Source organism: Esox lucius, chromosome 6 (assembly GCF_011004845.1).
Source record: "Esox lucius isolate fEsoLuc1 chromosome 6, fEsoLuc1.pri, whole genome shotgun sequence".
Classification (NCBI taxonomy): Eukaryota; Metazoa; Chordata; class Actinopteri; order Esociformes; family Esocidae; genus Esox; species Esox lucius.
The window spans coordinates 4,298,785-4,320,000 of NC_047574.1; the positions used below are offsets into that span (position 1 = coordinate 4,298,785).

General features: G+C 40.4%; 2 protein-coding genes across 4 annotated transcripts in view; both read left to right on the forward strand.

The window, feature by feature from the left end:
* Positions 1-4,495: 4,495 nt before the first annotated feature.
* On the forward strand, positions 4,496-16,868 carry scd (stearoyl-CoA desaturase (delta-9-desaturase)). 3 transcript variants are annotated; one of them, XM_020047026.3, is made up of 7 exons: positions 4,497-4,611; positions 9,123-9,211; positions 10,138-10,397; positions 11,050-11,180; positions 11,880-12,085; positions 13,207-13,439; positions 15,308-16,868. In XM_020047026.3, the coding sequence occupies exons 3-7, from the start codon at positions 10,163-10,165 to the stop codon at positions 15,511-15,513; spliced, it is 1,011 nt and encodes a 336-aa protein (XP_019902585.2). In that variant the 5' UTR covers positions 4,497-4,611; positions 9,123-9,211; positions 10,138-10,162; the 3' UTR covers positions 15,514-16,868. The 3 variants fall into 3 exon arrangements, with proteins under 3 accessions (XP_019902586.2, XP_019902585.2, XP_010866808.2); XM_020047027.3 differs by lacking the exon at positions 9,123-9,211 and having other exon boundaries at positions 4,496-4,611; XM_010868506.5 differs by lacking the exons at positions 4,497-4,611; positions 9,123-9,211 and adding an exon at positions 9,659-9,847.
* A 3,897-nt stretch (positions 16,869-20,765) lies between these two features.
* Positions 20,766-21,216, forward strand: part of dnajb12b (DnaJ heat shock protein family (Hsp40) member B12b) — an 8,379-nt gene continuing 7,928 nt past the window's right edge. The window contains exon 1 of the mRNA XM_010868494.5: positions 20,766-20,963. Coding sequence (XP_010866796.1) covers positions 20,831-20,963 — 133 coding nt within the window. The 5' untranslated portion in view covers positions 20,766-20,830. The remainder of the gene's footprint in view (positions 20,964-21,216) is intronic.

The following is a 21,216-nucleotide window of genomic DNA, read 5'->3' on the forward strand; positions in this document are numbered from 1 at the left end:
AAATCTGTACCTGGACACACACCCTTCCCCAAATCTGTACCTGGACACATAACCTTCCCAAAATCTTTACCTGGACACACAACCTTCCCCAAATCTGTACCAGGACACACAACCTTCTGGATGTAGTTCTGGATGTATTCCAACATGATAAATATAACTGCCGTCTCTAGATGTTTTAAAGGCAACACTGTGAAAGATGATTTTATAACACACTTCTATTTTTTCTAATTAGATTAATCAAAGAATCAAAGTTGGCAACATATTAATGATCAAAATATTTATTAGTTGCAGCAATGCTTAGGTCTTATGTAGTACATGCATTATTGAATTGCAAAGTTAATTATTATTTGCCTCTGTCTGTACAGTTCTTGAAATATTGAATCAGGATGAGTTCATGGCCTTTTACTGTGACCTAGCGTCCCAGTTTGGGTCGGCACAAACCTTGTTGTCTCGTCATGTTGCATAACTCTACCTGTTGCACACTCAAACACACACAGGTGCACATTTGTAGAGAAGAGAACATTTTTAATTAAGTTTCTACTCTCTAAACTCAGTGGCAATGGTCACATGGTAGCACATGATTTAACAAAATAATTGTGAAGGAAGTCACTCAAAAACAAGCACTAGTTTTGCACACCTGGATTCAGGCCGTAGCTTGATGCTCCCACTATTACTATCATGCATGATATTAGCCAGGTGTTGAGCGGTACCTTATACATGCCAGGCGTAGTACTTGGCATTTCTAATAGTTTGGTTTTGGTCTCATCAGACCAGATCATAATATTACTTAGTTCTTTCAGATACCTTTAGGCAACATGTTGTTGATGGAGTGCTGAAGAGATGATTATCCTTCTGGCCGGTTTTCCCATTTTCCCATCGCAGCAGAGAAAACCCAAAGCTCTGTCAGTGTGGCCGTTGGGTTCTCGGTCACCTCCCTGACCAAGATCACACTTGCCCGGATAATTTGGTCATATGGCCAGCTCTCCAGGAAGACTTGGTGTTTCCAAACGTCTTCAATTTCATTATGATGGAGCCCCTGTGCTCCTGGGAACAATCTATGCTTTATATTTTTCAACAATCTGTACCTGGACACACAACCTTCCCCAAATCTGTACCTGAACACACAACCTTCCCTAAATCTGTACCTGGACACAATCTTCCCCAAATTTGTACCTGGACACACAACCTTACCCAAACCTGTAACTGGACACATTACCTTCCCCAAATCTCTACCTGGACACACAACCTTCCCCAAATCTGTACCTGGACACACAACCTTACCCAAACCTGTACCTGGACACGTAACCTTCCCCAAATCTGTACCTGGACATACAACCTTCCTCAAATCTGTACCTGGACACATAGCCTTCCCCAAATCTGTACCTGGACACACAACCTTACCCAAACCTGTACCTGGACACATAACCCACCCCAAATCTGTACCTGGACACACAACCATCCCCAAATCTGTACCTGGACACACAACCTTACCCAAATCTGTACCTGGACACGAAACCTTCCCCAAATCTGTACCTGGACACACAACCTTCCCCAAATCTGTACCAGGACACACAACCTTCTGGATGTAGTTCTGGATGTATTCCAACATGATAAATATAACTGCCATCTCTAGATGTTTTAAAGGCAACACTGTGAAAGATGATTTTATAACACACTTCTATTTTTTCTAATTAGATTAATCAAAGAATCAAAGTTGGCAACATATTAATGATCAAAATATTTATTAGTTGCAGCAATGCTTAGGTCTTATGTAGTACATGCATTATTGAATTGCAAAGTTAATTATTATTTGCCTCTGTCTGTACAGTTCTTGAAATATTGAATCAGGATGAGTTCATGGCCTTTTACTGTGACCTAGCGTCCCAGTTTGGGTCGGTACAAACCTTGTTGTCTCGTCATGTTGCATAACTCTACCTGTTGCACACTCAAACACACACAGGTGCACATTTGTAGAGAAGAGAACGTTTTTAATTAAGTTTCTACTCTCTGAACTCAGTGGCAATGGTCACATGGTAGCACATGATTTAACAAAATAATTGTGAAGGAAGTCACTCAAAAACAAGCACTAGTTTTGCACACCTGGATTCAGGCCGTAGCTTGATGCTCCCACTATTACTATCATGCATGATATTAGCCAGGTGTTGAGCGGTACCTTATACATGCCAGGCGTAGTACTTGGAATTTCTAATAGTTTGGTTTTGGTCTCATCAAACCAGATCATAATATAACTTAGTTCTTTCAGATTCCTTTAGGCAACATGTTGTTGATGGAGTGCTGAAGAGATGATTATCCTTCTGGCCGGTTTTCCCATTTTCCCATCGCAGCAGAGAAAACCCAAAGCTCTGTTAGTGTGGCCGTTGGGTTCTTGGTCACCTCCCTGACCAAGATCACATTGGCCCGGATAATTTGGTCATATGGCCAGCTCTCCAGGAAGACTTGGTGTTTCCAAACGTCTTCAATTTCATTATGATGGAGCCCCTGTGCTCCTGGGAACAATCTACGCTTTATATGTTTCAACAATCTGTACCTGGACACACAACCTTCCCCAAATCTGTACCTGAACACAACCTTCCCTAAATCTGTACCTGGACACATACCTTCCCCAAATCTGTACCTGGACATACAACTTTCCTCAAATCTGTACCCGGACACATTACCTTCCCCAAATCTGTACCTGGACACACAACCTTCCCCAAATCTGTACCCGGACACATAACCTTCCCCAAATCTGTACCTGGACACACAGCATTCCCCAAATCTGTACCTGGACACACAACCTTACCCAAATCTGTACCTGGACACATAACCTTCCCCAAATCTGTACCTGGACACACAACCTTCCCCAAATATGTACCTGAACACACAACCTTCCCTAAATCTGTACCTGGACACATACCTTCCCCAAATCTTTACCTGGACATACAACTTTCCTCAAATCTGTACCCGGACACATTACCTTCCCCAAATCTGTACCTGGACACACAACCTTCCCCAAATCTGTACCCGGACACATAACCTTCCCCAAATCTGTACCTGGAGACACAGCATTCCCCAAATCTGTACCTGGACACACAACCTTACCCAAATCTGTACCTGGACACATAACCTTCCCCAAATCTGTACCTGGACACACAACCTTACCCAAATCTGTACCTGGACACACAACCTTACCCAATTCTGTACCTGGACACACAACCTTCCCCAAATTTGTACCTGGACACAATTGTATCTCAGAGGTTTACTGAGATATCTTTCGACTTCATGGCTTGAAGTGTGAAACATTATAGACACAAGTGTGTGCCTTTCCAGATCATGTCCAATCAACTGAATTTGCCAGAAGGTGACTCCAATCAAGTTTTAGACACATCTCAAGGATGATCAAAGGACAACATACAGCTCCAGAAAAAATAAGAGACCACTGCACCTTTTTCTTTCCTTTCCTAAAAACTTGAAAAGGAAAGTTTTGAGTGATTAGAAAAAAAAAGAGGCTAAAATTGATACTAATGTGATTTCACTTGATTGTGTGTACATCATTATTAGGTATTGTGTGGAGATTGATGGCAGAACATTTTTCTTCTGAAGGGATTCCAATTGGGCTCAAATAGCCCACAGACTAAAGCTTACAAGAGAACAGTTAATCTCAACCTTGACTGACTTATGGATGGAGCACGTCAGTATAGTAGGCAAGTCATGTAGTGTTCTTAAAAATAAACACACAGAGAACATCACACAGACTTTGGAGTATTTGACCTAGAGGTAAGTTGATTTATTTGGGATATACTGCACATCCAAAAGACTGGCTCCACTTCAAAAGTCTAATGTTTAAATAAGTTACAAGTTAAACATGCTGCAAGCTTTTAGTTTGTTTTTAAGGACAAATGTTATTTTGTTTGTTTTGTTAGTTCACGGGTTGAAATTATAACTGTGTTTAACAGATTGAGAGAACTTATTTTAACTATTTGTAGTTGTATATTTTTTAACCTCTTGTAATGTGATTGTTTTATTATGGGGAACACAATGACAAAAAGTCTTCAGACTTTATTTTCTTTATATCCTCTAAAGCAGTGGTTCCCAATCAAGGGTTCTGGGGGCCCGGGGGTACTTGTCCTATCAACAGGGGGTACTTGAGAACACACGACACCACTGATACATAGTATAACTAACATGATGGGGTACTTCAGGTGTTCTCTAAGCAGAGTTTGTGAAAAAGAAAAAGGTTGAGAACCCCTGCTCTAACATGTGTGGTATGTGTGGTTGCTAGTTGTAATGTTACCTGCGTATTTTAAATTGTAAATCAGCCCTGACTTGGCTTTATTAACATTTTCAGAAACATTAATGGAAACTGTGCAAACACAGTAGCAAATGCGATGTTGCAAGCAGAAACATCCTAGAAAACTAATGGTTGACTTTATAGCGCCAACCTTTAGTACCAGGCGTTCATTTCTCTGAGAATATGTGACGGTACAGCATGTTCCTTGGCTAGAAGGGACATTCTCAAGTATTGACTTTGGTGAGATGTCCTCTCAGCGTACCATTGTCTCCCACCTGCCAACTTCTGTGTTTCCTGAAGGGATCAAGAAAGAAGGAAAGGTAGGAAAAGACGACATAGTGTCGTCCTCTAATATTAGCACCCTTATATATGAGCAAAACAGGCTGTGAAACAAGGTCTTTGCTGTTAATCTTCTCTTCTTTCATTCAAAATATGCACATAAGTAAAATGACTGAAAGAAATGTATGTGATATAAATTAAATAAATCTCCAAAACATTTATTGACCATTCTAAAAATTCTTATAAGTAAAATCTAACTAAAGTACATGCCCGTTCATATGTTCACCTGAGTGATTAGGACCACTGAAGTGGTAAGCTATGACTTTCTGTTTCAATGGGGTATAAATATGAGGTGATACGCAGGCCGCCTATTTCCCATAGTCATCCATCATCAAAGAATCTCCATGGATCACAGCTAGAGATTTGTAGATGTTAGTTGGGTCATGAGGTCGGAAAGTCGCCAAACTATGAGACGCCAAGGGAGTAACATCTGGTATTTTGTGGGAAGTTGATGTTGCAGAAATGAAAAACATACATCACATAACTGATGCACGTCAAATGAATGGTGGTGAATAAGTGGAGAAATCTAATTGTCTCTCCTGTTCATTTATGTTTTTACCCTAAAGAGTTTCAGATGGTGGAATTCCATTAATAGACTACAAGGGCTGACTCTCACCAGTAGGACTCAGATACTCTTCGCAAAAAGAAAATGGTCTTTGGAACCTTTACATCTACAATGATTGATGGAAGCGCCAATGCGGAGAAAGACATTCGTTATTGTGGTACCTGGGCTTAATAAGATTTCACAAAGGAATAGTTCATTTGAGTTCAAACTCGAGTCGTACCACCCTGTCAGCCCCCAGCGCCAGAGAAGGTACAGATTACATTTTGAAGGACTAAAGAAGTGGAAGTTCTTTTTGTATATTGTTCTTGTTTGGTTTTGTCTTAATATTTAGCTGTGCGGAACAACATTCCCCAATGTTTTTATGATATTTTTTTATTGATCAGTCCAAGTCCAGTAGGTGGCAGTAACAAACATTTTAGGATGTAGTCCACCGATAAACCCGAAGAAGAAGATAGGCCAACCAGCAACCTGGTCTGTGCTATGGCAGAACGGCATATTGTTCAGCTACCTGGACATCTCTGGGAAAACTGGATATCATACAGGCACAAGGACTCTGAGTATATAGTGGGGTGTTTTTAGACTCCTCCGGTGTTAACTTTGCAGATTCAAATGGGGGACACTGCAGATTAGGAGACTGCCCCTCTTACTTATTTATCGGGTCAGCCTACAGGGACCTGGGGTTTCCCGCCCGACCAAACGGATGCTACAGGAGTGCTGGGAAAAAATGACCAGGCCATGGAGATGGGATTGTGGGAAATGAAGTTTAGCCTCTCCGTGGCTGTGCCAATTAATCCACTGTGGTTACATCCACCTTGGCAATTGATTTGCAGATTTCAGACGTAATACTGGGGAAACTGAGAGGGAGCTGATTCATCCCGTTTGCTTGAAAGTAATCAGGAAATTGAATCAGTAGACCGTGTGTTGATGCAGTGTGGGTGGAAGGAGAGAGACTGAGAGAAGTGTGGATTCCCAAAATCAGTTGGAAGAGTGTGTTGAGTAGACGGTCTATAAATTAATTTAGAAAAATTACACTGAGCAAAATTATAAACACAACACTTGTTTTTGCCCCCATTTATCATGAGCTGAACTCAAAGAGCTAAGACTTTCTATATATACACAAAAGGATAATTTCTCTCAAATATTGTTCACAAATCTGTCTAAATCTGTATTAGTGAGCACTTCTCCTTTGCCGAGATAATTCATCCACCTCACAGGTGTGGCATATAAAGATGCTGATTAGACAGCATGATTATTGCACAGGTGTGCCTTAGGCTGGCCACAATAAAAGGCCACTCTAAAATGTGCTGTTTCACTGTATTGGGGGAGTTCGGGGGGGTCCGAAAACCAGTCAGTATCTGGTGTGACCACCATTTGCCTCACGCAGTGCAACATCTCCTTCGCATAGAGTTGATCAGGTTGTTGATTGTGGCCTGTGGAATGTTGGTCCACTCCTCTTCAATGGCTGTGCGAAGTTGCTGGATATTGGCAGGACCTGGAACATGCTGTCATATATGCCGATCCAGAGCATCCCAAACATGCTCAATGGGTGATATGTCCGATGAGTATGCTGGCCATGCAATAACTGGGATGTTTTCAGCTTCCAGGAATTGTGTACAGATCCTTGCAACATGGGGCTGTGCATTATCATGCTGCAACATTAGGTTATGGTCATGGATGAATGGCACAACAATGGGCCTCAGGATCTTGTCACTGTATCTCTGTGCATTCAAAATGCCATCAATAAAATGCACGTGTTCAATGTCCATAATACACGCCTGTCCATACCATAACCCCACTGTCACCATGGGCCACTCGATCCACAATGGTGACATCAGCAAACCGCCCCTCCACACGACGCCATACACGCTGTTTGCCATCTGCCCTGTACAGTGAAAACTGGTTACGACGACGAACTGCTGTCAGGTCCAGACCCCGATGATGACAACGAGCATGCAGATGAGCTTCCCTGAGACGGTTTCTGACAGTTTGTGCAGAAATTCTTTGGTTCTGCAAACCGATTGTTGCAGCAGCTGTCCGGGTGGCTGGTCTCAGACGATCTTGGAGGTGAAGATGCTGGATGTGGAGGTCCTGGGCTGGTGTGGTTACATGTGGTCTGCGATTGTGAGGTTGGATGTACTGCCAGATTCTCTGAAACGCCTTTGGAGATGGCTTATGGTAGAGAGATGAACATTAAATTCACGGGCAACAGCTCTGGTGGACATTCCTGCAGTCAGTATGCCAACTGCACGCTCCCTCAAAACCTGTGTGATGGAACTGCACATTTTAGAGTGGCCTTTTATTGTGGCCAGCCTAAGGCACACCTGTGCAATAATCATGCTGTCTAATCAGCATCTTGATATGCTACACCTGTGAGGTGGATGGATTATCTCGGGAAAGGAGAAGTGCTCACTAACACAGATATAGACAGATTTATGAACAACATTTGACAGAAATAGGCCTTTTGTGTACATAGAGAAAGTATTAGATCTTTGAGTTCAGCTCATGATAAATGGGGGCAAAAACAAGTGTTGCGTTTATAATTTTTTTCAGTGTATTTTTATTTCTAGGAAAGGCAGGACTGGCAGGTAGGCCCTAGCTACTCCCTAGCGCTGGAATAACTCCAGCACGGTAGGTGGTGGAAATTCATTTTTTATGAAGTCGCGATTCTGTTCCTTGCAGCTACGATGATGTGCTCTTTCTCCATGGAGCCGCTTCCAGGCGTCTGCGAGGTCTTAAAATCATGCCATATTCCCAAAGACTGCATTTGTCTTTTATGGATTGGAATCATTATCGTAGCCAGTCGTTAGGCCTGGTCGGATCTTTTATGAATAGCCCCGGATCTGAAAATGACCATAAATTATAATAGAAAAATAGCCCCTGATCTATTCATCTATAATTCCGATCGTGCATGATTACAATGTAGACGTGTATGCCGCTAGTGTGTACGTAGACGGCTGAGCCCCGAATGTATTGTGATCCTAGCAACGCGTCTGATAGTAGCCCACTTCAAAAATGTGTTCATGCGCTGCTGGGATTGGGTTCCATAACTGACGCTCCAAGGAATCCCCGTAACAGTAAATGCTGTAATGGAGAGTAAAGAAAAACACTTCACCGTCTTATTTTGCAGGTAGCTACAGTTTACCCATATTTGGCAGAGAAATCAATTCAAAGTGTAGGGGAAATTTATTTTTTCACATACACAGCCGATTAGAGTTCATAACAACCTCCACATTACTGCCTACTGACATTCGAGTGTGCTGTGTTAAATATACGTCTGAAATTGTGGCATTACTTAGACATGTGATAGCGTGCTACGGTTTTAATTTACCATGCAGACATGTCTCCAGGATTGGACAAAAAGAACCACATGTTAAAAAACTGTTTCTGATTGGTTGTGTTGAATCAGACGTTGTAATCTGTTGTGGCGGTGATCGTTTAGGGTTGAGTAAGTTCATTAACCTACAATAACCTCTTTTTGACACGGTGGTACGTCTCTAACCTCAAATATAAGGCTATAAATGTTTTAATTCTACAATAAAATGTGAAATGCTCACAGTCCATTATATGTTATCTGTTGTAGTATTTCACATGTTCTAGTGTTTTAATTCTACAATAAAATGTGAAATGCTCTAAGTCCTTATGTTTTTTGTTTCTAGTCTTTCAATGTGCGCGTGTTTGTTCATGTTTTCTGTAGACCCCAGGAAAAATAACTATTGCACTGGCAGGAGCTAATGGGGATCCAAAAAAAGTAATCAAATTAGTTTGTTCTGACGTCTCTGTAGACATTTAAGTATGCTTCTTTAGTGTCTGAATGAAAGTAGTGATATCAATATAATTCATTTAAATGAAGCCCGTCTGATATTTTACTTTCACTGTGTACTAAATGAGGTGTAACATTCTCAGGCATCCCGTGAATGTACTTTATAGGTGTGGGACCAGTGAAGCAGAAGTGGGTCAGCTGAAACAGCTGGTAGAAACTCATCAAACGTTCCGAATCTAATCCGGTCATAAACAAGGTAAAATTATGTAAATTGGTCTAGTTATTTATTTTCTTGAATCAGTTTATTATAGGCTACTTGAAGTTGAAAAAATCTATTCAATTCGAACAATCAGTAATATCTTATTATCAAACATTTTAAACAGTTTAAACATGGGTCATGTATTATTGACCAAAATGTAATAGGTCTAGCTAAACATACTTTTTCAATATATATTTTTTATTTGAGGGGAGATTACAGAGGAATAGCGCACAAACATTTTACCTTATCATGTAAATTCTATAAGAATCCAAGATTATTATTAATTCAACCAAATATGGAATACATAAAAACGGGAACAGCAGATAAGGGAGCACCAATAAGATTCCGCCTGTAAGTTGACATCATACCTCGCTCGTCCAATTACCATCTCGCAAATATCTCCAAAACCTCCTTTTATGTCTGGGACGAGCAGATTTCGAATCCAATAAAACTCAGTGGGATGGATGTTTCGGTATAAAAAAGTAACCTGCATCAGTACTTGAGCGTTCAGTGTAGCGTCATATATTGCCATTATAGTGACCCAAATTATTTTATATGCAGTGCCGTTTTACCATAATCAAACGTGATTTTGACATATTTTTTGGCGTGTGTCTCGAGAAGTCATTTCATAAGGTAGGTTTGATATCGTGTACTATACGAATACTTTTAATGGAACACCAAGACAGCAGGCTTCAGACATGATGATTTTGAACGGGCAGCGCTCAACATCATCCTCTAATTAGCTAGCCTTAAAGAGACAAGTTTAGTTTTAATGTGTAACGTTAGCTTCAGCTAACCACAATATGGAGTTACATTTAAAATAGCAGTTTGAGAAACTATAGATTCAATGCGAATTATTGTAATTATTTTATGAATTTTCTCTTCTCGCATATGTTTAAAATAACCAAATGTCTGTTTGCCAGTTCATTCCCAAAATCGACGGCTGGCATGCCTGAGACGGAGGTACTAGAGGGTTCGGTGAGATCCAGGAACGGTGAAGTGCGCGCAGAATCCGTGACGGAGAGGGAGGACCTGTTTGATGAAACGTATAAAGAAAAAGACGGTCCAAAGCCTCCAATGATAATCGTGTGGAAGAATGTCATTTTGATGACTTTGTTGCACATAGGTGCGGTGTACGGCATCTTCCTCCTTCCATCTGCGCGCATGTTGACCTTGGCTTGGTGTAAGTATAATACACATAACACATTCGTTTTTATTTAATCTCTGATATGAGGTATCTCTTTCAAATAATTTCATAGCGTAGCAGTAGCTGGCTTGTTAATTGTCACATTGGACGGATGGGCCCCCAGCACAGCTGGATTCGTCAATTACCGCCGGCAGCAACCCCATTAATAGGTTCAGTGCTACTTAGAGCGATCAACCCTCCGTCTCATCTGACTTGCTGGTGAACAGGATCGCTGCCTTTTCTCGGCACATGTGGTTGGATATAAAAACAATAGCTACATTCAGAAAGTTCTAGAAACAAGTGTTGTTATGCATTCATGAAACTAACTAAAATGCATAGTTTTATGCTGGAGATCAGGCCTACATTAATGATTTTATGGATTTTCGAGGGGGGTCTACTGCTCAGTTTCAAATTCGTTCACTATCACTAACACACCCCGTTCTGTAATAATAATACACTATGTTCTTGAAAAAATTAAATAATGTTCTTGAATAGCAGACAGTACAGGATCTATTCTTGATCGCTGCTGCCTGGTGTTAGATGCCATTTCTCATCTGTTTAACATGCAATGCCATCTGAAAGAGGGACAGGTTGTCCAATCAACAGGTTAATTGTGTTTCTATGTCTTCTTTTCTTTCTTTTCCCATAGCTGTTATTTGCTTTTTAATCAGTGCTTTAGGAGTGACTGCAGGGGTTCATCGGCTGTGGAGCCACAAGTCTTACAAGGCGTCTTTACCTCTCAGAATTTTTCTTGCCTTTGCCAACTCCATGGCCTTTGAGGTAGAATACCTATTTGCCACTTATCTTTTATTTCAAAAACAGGTGACATTTCAGTAGACAGACTTCAAAATTCAATGTTCACAGATATGTGCAGAGGGCTTCCTGATTGGCTGGGGGTTAGTAATCAGAAATGCTCAGAGGGCTTTCTGATTGGCTGGGGGCTAGTAATCTGATATGCACAGAGGGCTTCCTGATTGGCTGGGGGTTAGTAATGAGATATGCACAGAGGGCTTCCTGATTGGCTGGGGGCTAGTAATCAGATATGCACAGAGGGCTTCCTGATTGGCTGGGGGTTAGTAATGAGATATGCACAGAGGGCTTCCTGATTGGCTGGGGGCTAGTAATCAGATATGCACAGAGGGACACATACCTGAACATCAGCTGGGAGTCAGCAGATATTACAGAATTGGGGATGAAACAAATGTTTTATAAGTGAAACACATTTTTATTTTTTTCATGAATCCTTGTTGAGGTAATGGAGAATAAGGGAATATTGGGGGGGGGGAATTACCACCTGACAGTACATATAAAAACATAATTATTGTTTGTAGAAGTTATCCCATAGTATAATTTTGTAAGCTTGGTCAAGCAGACTGACCATTGAATTCGCTCTGGATATGAGCTCAGGTTTGTCTTCAACAGGCTATAATCTTGTCAAAGTGCGTGTATAAATCTTGGTCTGTTCCACTCCCGTTACAGAATGACATATTTGAATGGTCTCGGGACCATAGAGTTCACCACAAGTTTTCAGAGACTGATGCCGACCCCCACAACGCCGTCCGTGGGTTCTTCTTCTCCCACATTGGTTGGCTTCTGGTGCGCAAACACCCTGACGTCATTGAAAAGGGGAAGAAGATCGACCTCAGCGACTTGAAAGCAGACAAAGTTGTTATGTTCCAGAGGAAGTATGTGTTCCTTTCTTATGATCAACACAACGTTAGTGTTCTTACCAGCAAGGACTGTGCTAATCGCTACTTTACTACTAGAAGAAAATACAATGACTGTCACTCTGAATAGCAGCATCTGCTAGGTACTGAAATGTAAAATGTATCATATAATTTTTTTAGTACTGATTCATTTTTCTTGCCCTGATTCACTGTGCCTGCATCAAAACTCCAGTATTTTTCCGTCAACCTTTTCTCCATCTTCTTTTTAAATAGGGAGACAAATGTAATAAAAATGTAATCATCAGATTAGCAATACATGTTGTATCGGCAACTAAATACAGTAATAATACCATATATTAAGGTCCCTGCATTATCTTTTTTTAGATGGTGTCATTAAATCTGTTGAACCTAAAAAAAAAAAGTACTAATCACCTACCTATTGTCTGCCACTAGTCTTTAAATTAGGCTAATGTGCGGTTAGAATCCCCTTTTGGTTAGAGATTTGTTATGCCGAACCATTAAGCAAACTAGCTAATTAAATTAGCTGAGATATTAAATAGTTCAGGTTCAACTTTTAATTGCATAACTACCAGTTCCTTTAACCACCATACCCCTTAGCTGGAAGTAGAGTTGGGTATTTAATATTTAATCACCAAGAAAATTTCTGAATTTGTACAGATGTATTTTTTGCCAGTTTAAATCAGACTCCTTTGATTCAAATTAGGCAAGTAACATTTTCTGATGTTATAACAGAATACTGTAACCCTAACTACTTTTTGTGTGATCCCATGGTTGTTTACAAGCTCAGACCAATCTGTCCAGGCTTTCGTCATTCTAACCTTCTGATGTAACACAATGGCTGCACATTGCAATTCCCAGCCTAGTGTAGGTGACTGAATAACTCGATAATCTGTCAGATTAGAGCATTGTAATCCCATCTGAGACTATACTGCTTATTTCCTTTACAATGCAAATTATGAATCATCAGCGCTCAGAGCCTCATTGCCTGTTGCTGACAGTCTCTGTTGGGCAAATACATATTACAAGTTGTCAGTTTGAATATGACTTTATCTTCAATACTACCTCCATGCAGGTATGACAGACTTTTAACTGAGGGCATTTCTCTTTGTCTCCCACAGGTATTACAAGATATCAGTGGTGCTGATGTGCTTCACTGTCCCCACGTTGGTGCCTTGGTACTTGTGGGGCGAAAACTTTTGGGTGAGCTACTTTGTGCCCGGCCTGCTGAGGTACGCTGTGGTGCTAAACAGTACGTGGTTGGTCAACAGCGCTGCTCACATGTGGGGCAACCGGCCCTACGACGTCAACATCTACCCCAGAGAAAACAAGTTGGTCATCTTAACAACCATAGGTAGGTTAGTTACCTCTCGCTGTTCTGGTTCAGGTTCCTTGGACCTAAAAAAAACGAACTACTTTCTAATTATACATTATAACGCTCTCATTGTACAGCTCAGATGATACAGCACTAAATGTTAACGGTAAAATACCGGAAACTGTTATTAATTATTATAGATTTATTTTAATTACAAACTCATACGCCAATTGGCATAGGCATTTGGCGGTTCTGGTGTTAACAGTCAGGAAGGGCAAAGGGCTGAGGATAAACCCCTGAGGGGCCCCAGGATTAACAGTCAGGAAGTGAGGTAGAGGGCTGAGGATACACCCCTGAGGGGCTTCCCATTGATTTATTGTTAATATTATTCTCTGATCCTGCTTCTTGATAAAATCTTAATATGTATATTTTCTTAATTTATAAGCTAAAATGTGTAACTTTTGTATTTATATATTTTTTTTCTTATTGAAGCATATAGAAAGATAACCTCTGTATGATTGAAATTGCATATTTTTTTATTATAATCATCATGAAAAGCATCATTTTTGCCGGGCTGTGTAAGCAGATATCTTTTACTGACTGAGTGAGTGAGTGACTGACTGAGTACCCCTTGTTAAATAGCGTGGAGGTTAGAGAAGCAAACCTGTTAACTATAGGTCGCCAGTTCGTATCTCCTCGCAGACGAAATGAAGTACGCATTTTGTGTTATTCCGTATATGCGAAAACTTCACTGGCTAAAACCTTCAGTATCTACATTATCGTAAGCCTGAAATAAAATAGTTTACGGTTATATTGCGACTGTTTCTGGTGGATTTTCAAAGTAGGCATCTGGGCATGCGTTTTAGGTCAGGATAGACAAACACATTTGCTGGCTACAACATACATTAGTTACGTTATAGTAAGCCTTAACTTAAACTGTATACGGTTATATTGCGACTGTTTCTTGCATGGAATAGTTAATCTTCAGTCTCGCTAGCAATTGCTCAATTCTTATGATGATTCCTAGGAAGTTAGTAGATACTAGTAAGCCTATTACTGGATAATTAGCTGTTAAAGTGTCAAAAGCAATACAGTTCATAGACGCTATGGTGGAGGTAAACTTAATTAAGAAACGTTAGTCAGTGTAACACAATCCTCAATGGAGTCTAGCGACTGCTGTAACGTGTAATGTCATGGCGTAGTGGTTAAAGACAGTGCCTCTCATGTGGATGATCTAAGTTCAAATCTGTTGAGAGCAACAACATTTATTAATTATTTCTGGTAGATTCCACAATTCTCTCGTCTTTTCACTCGATGAAAAAGTTAGTTATCGTCACATTTATTGATAGTTATTGTATAAATGTCATTCACGAATGAAAGAAAAAAGTATATTGTTTTGCCATGAAAGAAAAAATGAAATGATATCGCTTTGGCAGACTCGCTAGCAGTTGCTAAATTCTTATGACTGTTCCAGTAAGTTAGTAGATACCAGTAAAGCTTATTAATGGCTAATATGCAGTTAAAACGGCCAGTGGCAAATGCCATATATAGACTCTATTGTTGGTGGAGGTAAACTTAGCAAGAAACATTTGTCAGTTTAACTGTATCAATGTCATTCACGAATGGCCAATTAACTATTAAAACAGCCAGTGGCAAAAGAGGATTTGTTCAGGAGTCAAGAGGCTATACTGACACCCAGAAAATGTATAGCTCCATGGTGTAGTGGTTAACAACACAGCCTTTCATGTGGGTGACCCGGGTTCAAATCTCGAGATGGCAGCACTTTCTATTGTGGGCCGGCTGAACTAGACTTGGTTTCTTGTTTTATATTTGTATATTATTATACGACGTCTGTGTGAATAATGGTCAGATATTAAACAGTCTCACTACTGTTTCCTGTCTCTTAGGCGAAGGATTCCATAACTATCATCACACCTTCCCCTATGACTACGCGACAAGTGAGTTTGGCTGCAAAATGAACCTGACTACCTGTTTCATCAACTTCATGTGTTTTCTCGGCCTGGCGAAGGACTGCAAGACAGTGGCCCCGGAAATAGTTCTGGCTCGGGCCCAGCGCACTGGAGATGGAAGCGCCCGGAACCGAAGTGGTTGAGGATTTCCCCTCTTAACCACTTTCCAAGTATATAGTTAAGGGGGGGGGGAAAAGTGTAATTTACTGTGTAATTTTTAAACACGCTTGTTGTAGCTAAAACCACAGAATCACTTTTCCTCTTTGTGGGCTTAACATGAAGAGCTCTTTAAGGATTAATGTTAGCTTTTGAAAACGGGACTTTGATCGCCTTGTTGTGTTTTGTATTTTGGTTTTTCTCTTAGCTGCAGCTAATAGGAATTTTGTGAGACGATAAAAAGACTACAGTACAGGTTGAAAAATAAGAAAGCCCAAATTAAATTGAAAAGTATTGCGACACCTTTAAATCTCCATCTTGAAGTGAAACTGTCCTTTGTGTCTATAGCTTTCGTGTATAGCAATGTAGCCAAAACAGAACATTGTGAGACTTTACAGCAAACGTTCAATATTTCAATACATTTCAAATTTCAGATTTACAGATTTAATACAGACAATACATGGTCCCTCCCAAAAACGCCTAAATGCTCACTGCAATTCTACACATTTTGCCATGAGGTAGAGAAAAGATCAGTTTCATAGCTAATTTCCCATTTGTAAATTCAGCCATGCATAGAGGCATATTCAGCTGCACTCCAGTTATGCCACATTTTTCGAAATTAGTAAGCATTTTCTTTTTAAATAGTTCACTGTTTATATGCACTTTTTAAAATGCTGTTTGCATTCAACAGCACATTTAATTTAATTGGCTTTTTAACGTTTTTTCACTAACAATAAAATACTTCTAAAAAGGAAATGCAAACCTCATCTTTACTTCGTGTAAGTTAACATCTGCAAACGGACATCTCAATGAAAACTTTTTTTTACTTAGTACTTAAAAAAAAAAAAACGTTTTGAAGAGATCTGCGCAGCCCTCCGCTTCATTTTGAAATCGCGATTTTCCACCTGAATTGTTACCTCGCTTACTTTAACATTGCTGTATAGCGTTATCTCTGGCATATCAGGAAAACGTGAATCGGATTTCCCGTAATATTAAATATGTATGTAACTAAAATGTGCCATGGGTCGGACGTGTAAAGTGCATCCATATCATAGACACGTTATTAGCCCATTGTGGCTGGGTGGTGCAGTTCGACAATCTACTTGGCCCCACAAATATTGAGCGGCACTTTCGGTCCTGAGTCCTTCGCAGATTTTACGGTTGAATTTGATTGTGACTAAGGAGATTGTTCAGTAGGGGAATTACTTTTTAATGATTACCACATATTTCGATTCATACATCCTCTGGCGTGTGTGCTCTCTAAGTTTTGTATTCATGTTGCCTTTGTGGTTTTCAAAAGTTTTGCTTTTAGTAGCCTACCCCCCTTGACAACAGCACAGGACTTTGACACAATAATTTGAACACTTTTTAAGATATATATATATTAAAAAGTATTAGACAAACAGGTCTTGGAAAATGTTTCCTAAATGTGAATTACTGGTGAGAGCTTTTAATGGCGATTACTTAATTACAAATTAGGAGCCTACATCAGACCATTGACATGCCTCCCTTGCTGTATGGCCCAATAATTCAGTAGCGTTGAGGGAAGCCAAACTATTATCATTCTGATGTTTTGTAATATACTGTATGTAAATTATGAAAAATATTCTGAAGTAAATTTCTGAGATATTTTCAATAAACTTGTAATTAAATTAAAGGTTATGCTTTTCCAGTGCACTTATTTTTCCAGTATTGTTGTAAGCCCAGTCTGATACAGAAAAATAAATGTTTAAATGCACTGTAAAAAGAACATGTTCCACAGCTGGTAAATAACACTTGAAGATCATTTATAGTGTTTCTCTGTTTAAATGCAACATTCTTATTATTAATCAAACCCAATCAAATTGAAGGATGTGTATCCTTTGTCTTTAAGGTTCTCAAGGTTGAGTAACAAAAATGTTATATGCATAAACACTGCAAGGGAGGTAATGAGAACTGTGTTATTTTGAAAACCCTCCGTTTTATTATTCCGCATCATAATACTCATAACACCCTCCAAGCTAATCACTAAGCTCGGGAACCTGGGACTGAACACCTCCCTCTGCAACTGGATCCTGGACTTCCAGAAGGGCAGCTCCCCAAGTGATGAGGGAACGCAACACTCAACCTAAATAGAGTACACTCACGGGTGCATGCTGACTGCGGACGCAAACGACCTCCAACAAATAAATCAAGGTCGCTAACGGCGGTAGGCCTGATCACTGATGGCTACGACTTAGCATGGGTCCTCCAATAGTTGTAAAGCTGCAGGACAGATGGTATCTAAATTTCAAAACAAATATCTGGTCTGACATTCTGATATTGACGTTTTTTTATTTAAAATTGCGGTATTTATTTAGTTCTTCCAGACATGCACATTAATTGGCCAACAGTTTTTAAACTGATTATATCATGGAAATTATCCTGAAGAAAATAAAACAACTCTACATCCCAAGGAAACTTGTATATTGATTTTTCCCCATCTAGAGTCGAATGTACCCTACATATTTGGGTACACAGTCTATTGAACAAAACAGTGTAAATAATGATGGTCTATTGAATGTTAGATAATCTTGACTTGGCTGAACAGGAGCAGCCTTCCCACAGGGATGCGACAACAGCCAAGAATCCAGTGGTGGCAGAACAAAGACCTTGGTTAAGAATAGAGTGTGAAGGTATTGAGGAGAGCAACACAGTCTTGTGATGGAATCAAACTTCAGCTATACCATTGGAGGCTGTCGAGTTCTAGAAAAATTACAGAGATTTTGTGGCACAAGCGGGAGCACCATGAACATGTACAGGAGTCCAGACCTGAGATGAGGAGTGCCGGGATTAGTACCTGCATTGTAACGCAGGGTACGTAACAAATGTTGAGCATAAACCTGCTGGAGCGAGTCGCCACCTTAATGTTTGCGGAGAATCTTTTACCTCGGGTTAGCTATTCCAAAACGGTGGATTAGTAGCCTAACCTAGCGAGCTGTCAAACCAGAAACTAAGCAAACAAATGCTATGAACCAAACCTGCTACCTAACCTAAGGTTAAGTGCGCTGTGTATATCACTAATGATTGGACATCGACCCTTTCGGTCATTGAGAATGTGACCTATTTTTTACGTTATAATATTTCCACAGATTCAATCATTTGTCTGGCCAATTTACACAACCCATGTAGCCAAATGCGATTTCACTTTTGTCCATAAAAAGTGTATTTTGCTTTGAGATTTTCCCCAAGTATCCTGATTTAATTAACACCGCGGCCGCCGCAAAAGCCTATTTGGAAGTTGTCAGAATGTAGGCTTATTGAAAGAGACATTTATTCAGTGACGTGGCATGATTTAATTATAAAATAAGCTAGGTCTACACATATGCGTGATTATTTATAATAATGTTTTTAATTTATTGAGCACTTTGTAGTTGCCTATAGGCCACAATTGCGATGGTAGGGCAGTTGCATAGCCAATATAGGAATGGTGTTTTATTCAATTCAGGAAGAGCTTATGACAATTCGGATTATATTTGTATTTGTTTCTCCGTGGGAGCAAAAAGATCCTGGCAGCAGATAAAAAGGAACTATAGGCCCAACAAACAGCTGGAGGGAGGGCCTTTTCTCATAGAGCTTCACTACTGTGGAATGATTTACTAAAGACTCATTTCTACAGCACGGTCTATGATTAGGTGTAGCCTGGCCCAGGGGATCAAAGGTGACCAGAAAGGGTTGATACTGTCCACCCTTGCTCTCTTGCCAGGTGTGCTCTCATCTCCACTGGGATGCCCTCCCTCCAATGCCTCTCGGGGTGTAGTCACTGGCTTGCTGTTGTCTCTCTGTTGCGCACTTGTGCAATTGGGCTGTACTCTACTGGCAATACTCGGCCCTCATTCATGGGGGTTGTGTTTGGTGGGTGTCCCTTTGGTTGATGCTTGGTAATGTGGGTGGATTGATTTCATGCCTGTTGGGCCCTGTCCGGGGCCTCCCCCAGATAGGGCCACAGTGTCGCCGGACCCCCCGTCTCAGTCCCAAGGTCTTACGCTGCTATATTATTGTGCTGGGGGAGTAGGGTCAGTTCTCCTTCTCCACTAAGTTCTCCTTCTCCACTATAAATCCTTGTTGATATGAGGAATGCATTTTCTGAATTTTCCCAGTCTCCTCCCGTTTTGAATTTGGAGGGCATGAGGTCCTGGCTCACATCTGCGGAGTAACTGGCTTGGGGGACCCATTGCTGTCCCTGTCCAGAGTCCTCCTGGTTGTGTTGCAGATCGAGACGATGCCACCTCCCCGTCCCCCGTGCTGTCCCTTTCCTTGTCCATCTGGTCTAAGTTTAAATAGACTCTGGACTCAGCCAACATGCATTCATTAATTATTACAATTGTAATCTTAATAGGTTCACCTGGCACAGCCAGAAGACGACTGGTCACCCCTCTGAGCCTGGGTCCTCTCTAGGTTTCTTCCTAAATTTTGGCTTTCTTAGGGAGATTTTCCTAGCCACTGAAATTCAACACTACTGTTGTTTGCTCCTTCGGGTGTTTTGTAAAAGCACTTTGTGACATCTGCTGATGTAAAAAGGGCTTTAAAATTTTTTTTGATTGATTGACAATATTGTACAAACTATTTTGGAGAAACATATTGTACATGATTGTTTCAGGCGGTTAACAATATTTTCTTAACTTCAAAAATGTTATGCTCAATCTTTTGACTACAGAAGGTCCAACATGTTTTTTCGTCACGTCATGAAGACCTTTTTTTAAATTTTTAATTAATTTAATTTTTTAACGGTGCGTGTGTAACGGGTGTGAAATGGCTAGTGACCCCAAAAATTCGCGCTGGTAATGTTTCAATCGGTCATATCACTTGGTCTTGAAGTCTAACTATTTCCCGCTCTGCAAGGACAGTTGCCTTTTCTGGGACGATGGTCAGGCCAACTGTTTTGATGATTCAAAACACTGTGGGATAAATAGTAAAATGATCAGATTTTTTGTAATGAAAAGGACAAAATCTATATAAACAAAACACGCGCATACTATAACGACAGTAACTACATCAGTTTGGTTTTTCTCTTTAAAATAAGCTAGCTCGCAGCAATGCTAGAGCTAACAACAAAGCATATGTGATTGATTACGTGCTAGCACTGCATAACCGAGAAATTAACACATGACGTTATTCAGACGTTCCATGGTACACGACCATAGACGCGGAGACAGCTTCCCGAGGTTGATTAACTGCACGATCAATCACTCATAGATGTCTTCCCCACTTTAAATGTGACGTCATTATGAAGCGCCCTAAACGTATTAGCATTATTTTTTAATATACCTCAGCCTGCGTCCCGCAATGGAAGTAAACAGGGACGAAGCAGAACGTTGCATTGATATTGCAACTGCTGCATTAACTAACAATCAAGCAGACAAGGCTGTCAGATTTCTAGAAAAGGCACAGAAACTTTTTCCGACGGAAAAGGCGAGAGGTTGGTAACGACTGCTTGAGAAGCGACGTACAATCTAGCTAGCTAGCATCCAGGCTAGCTTATCGTTTTGGAAAATTGAGGGCCCTGTTGTAGTTGCAAAAATACGTTATTCACCTATATCTTACTGCTAGTTAGCTAATGGTCGTTACATTTTGATATAAAACATCTTATTAGGCTCGATGTTATGTTGTCACGGCTGTGTTTTATGTAACTTAGCTAGGTAGACAGCAGTTCTTGTAAACACAGTCCATTG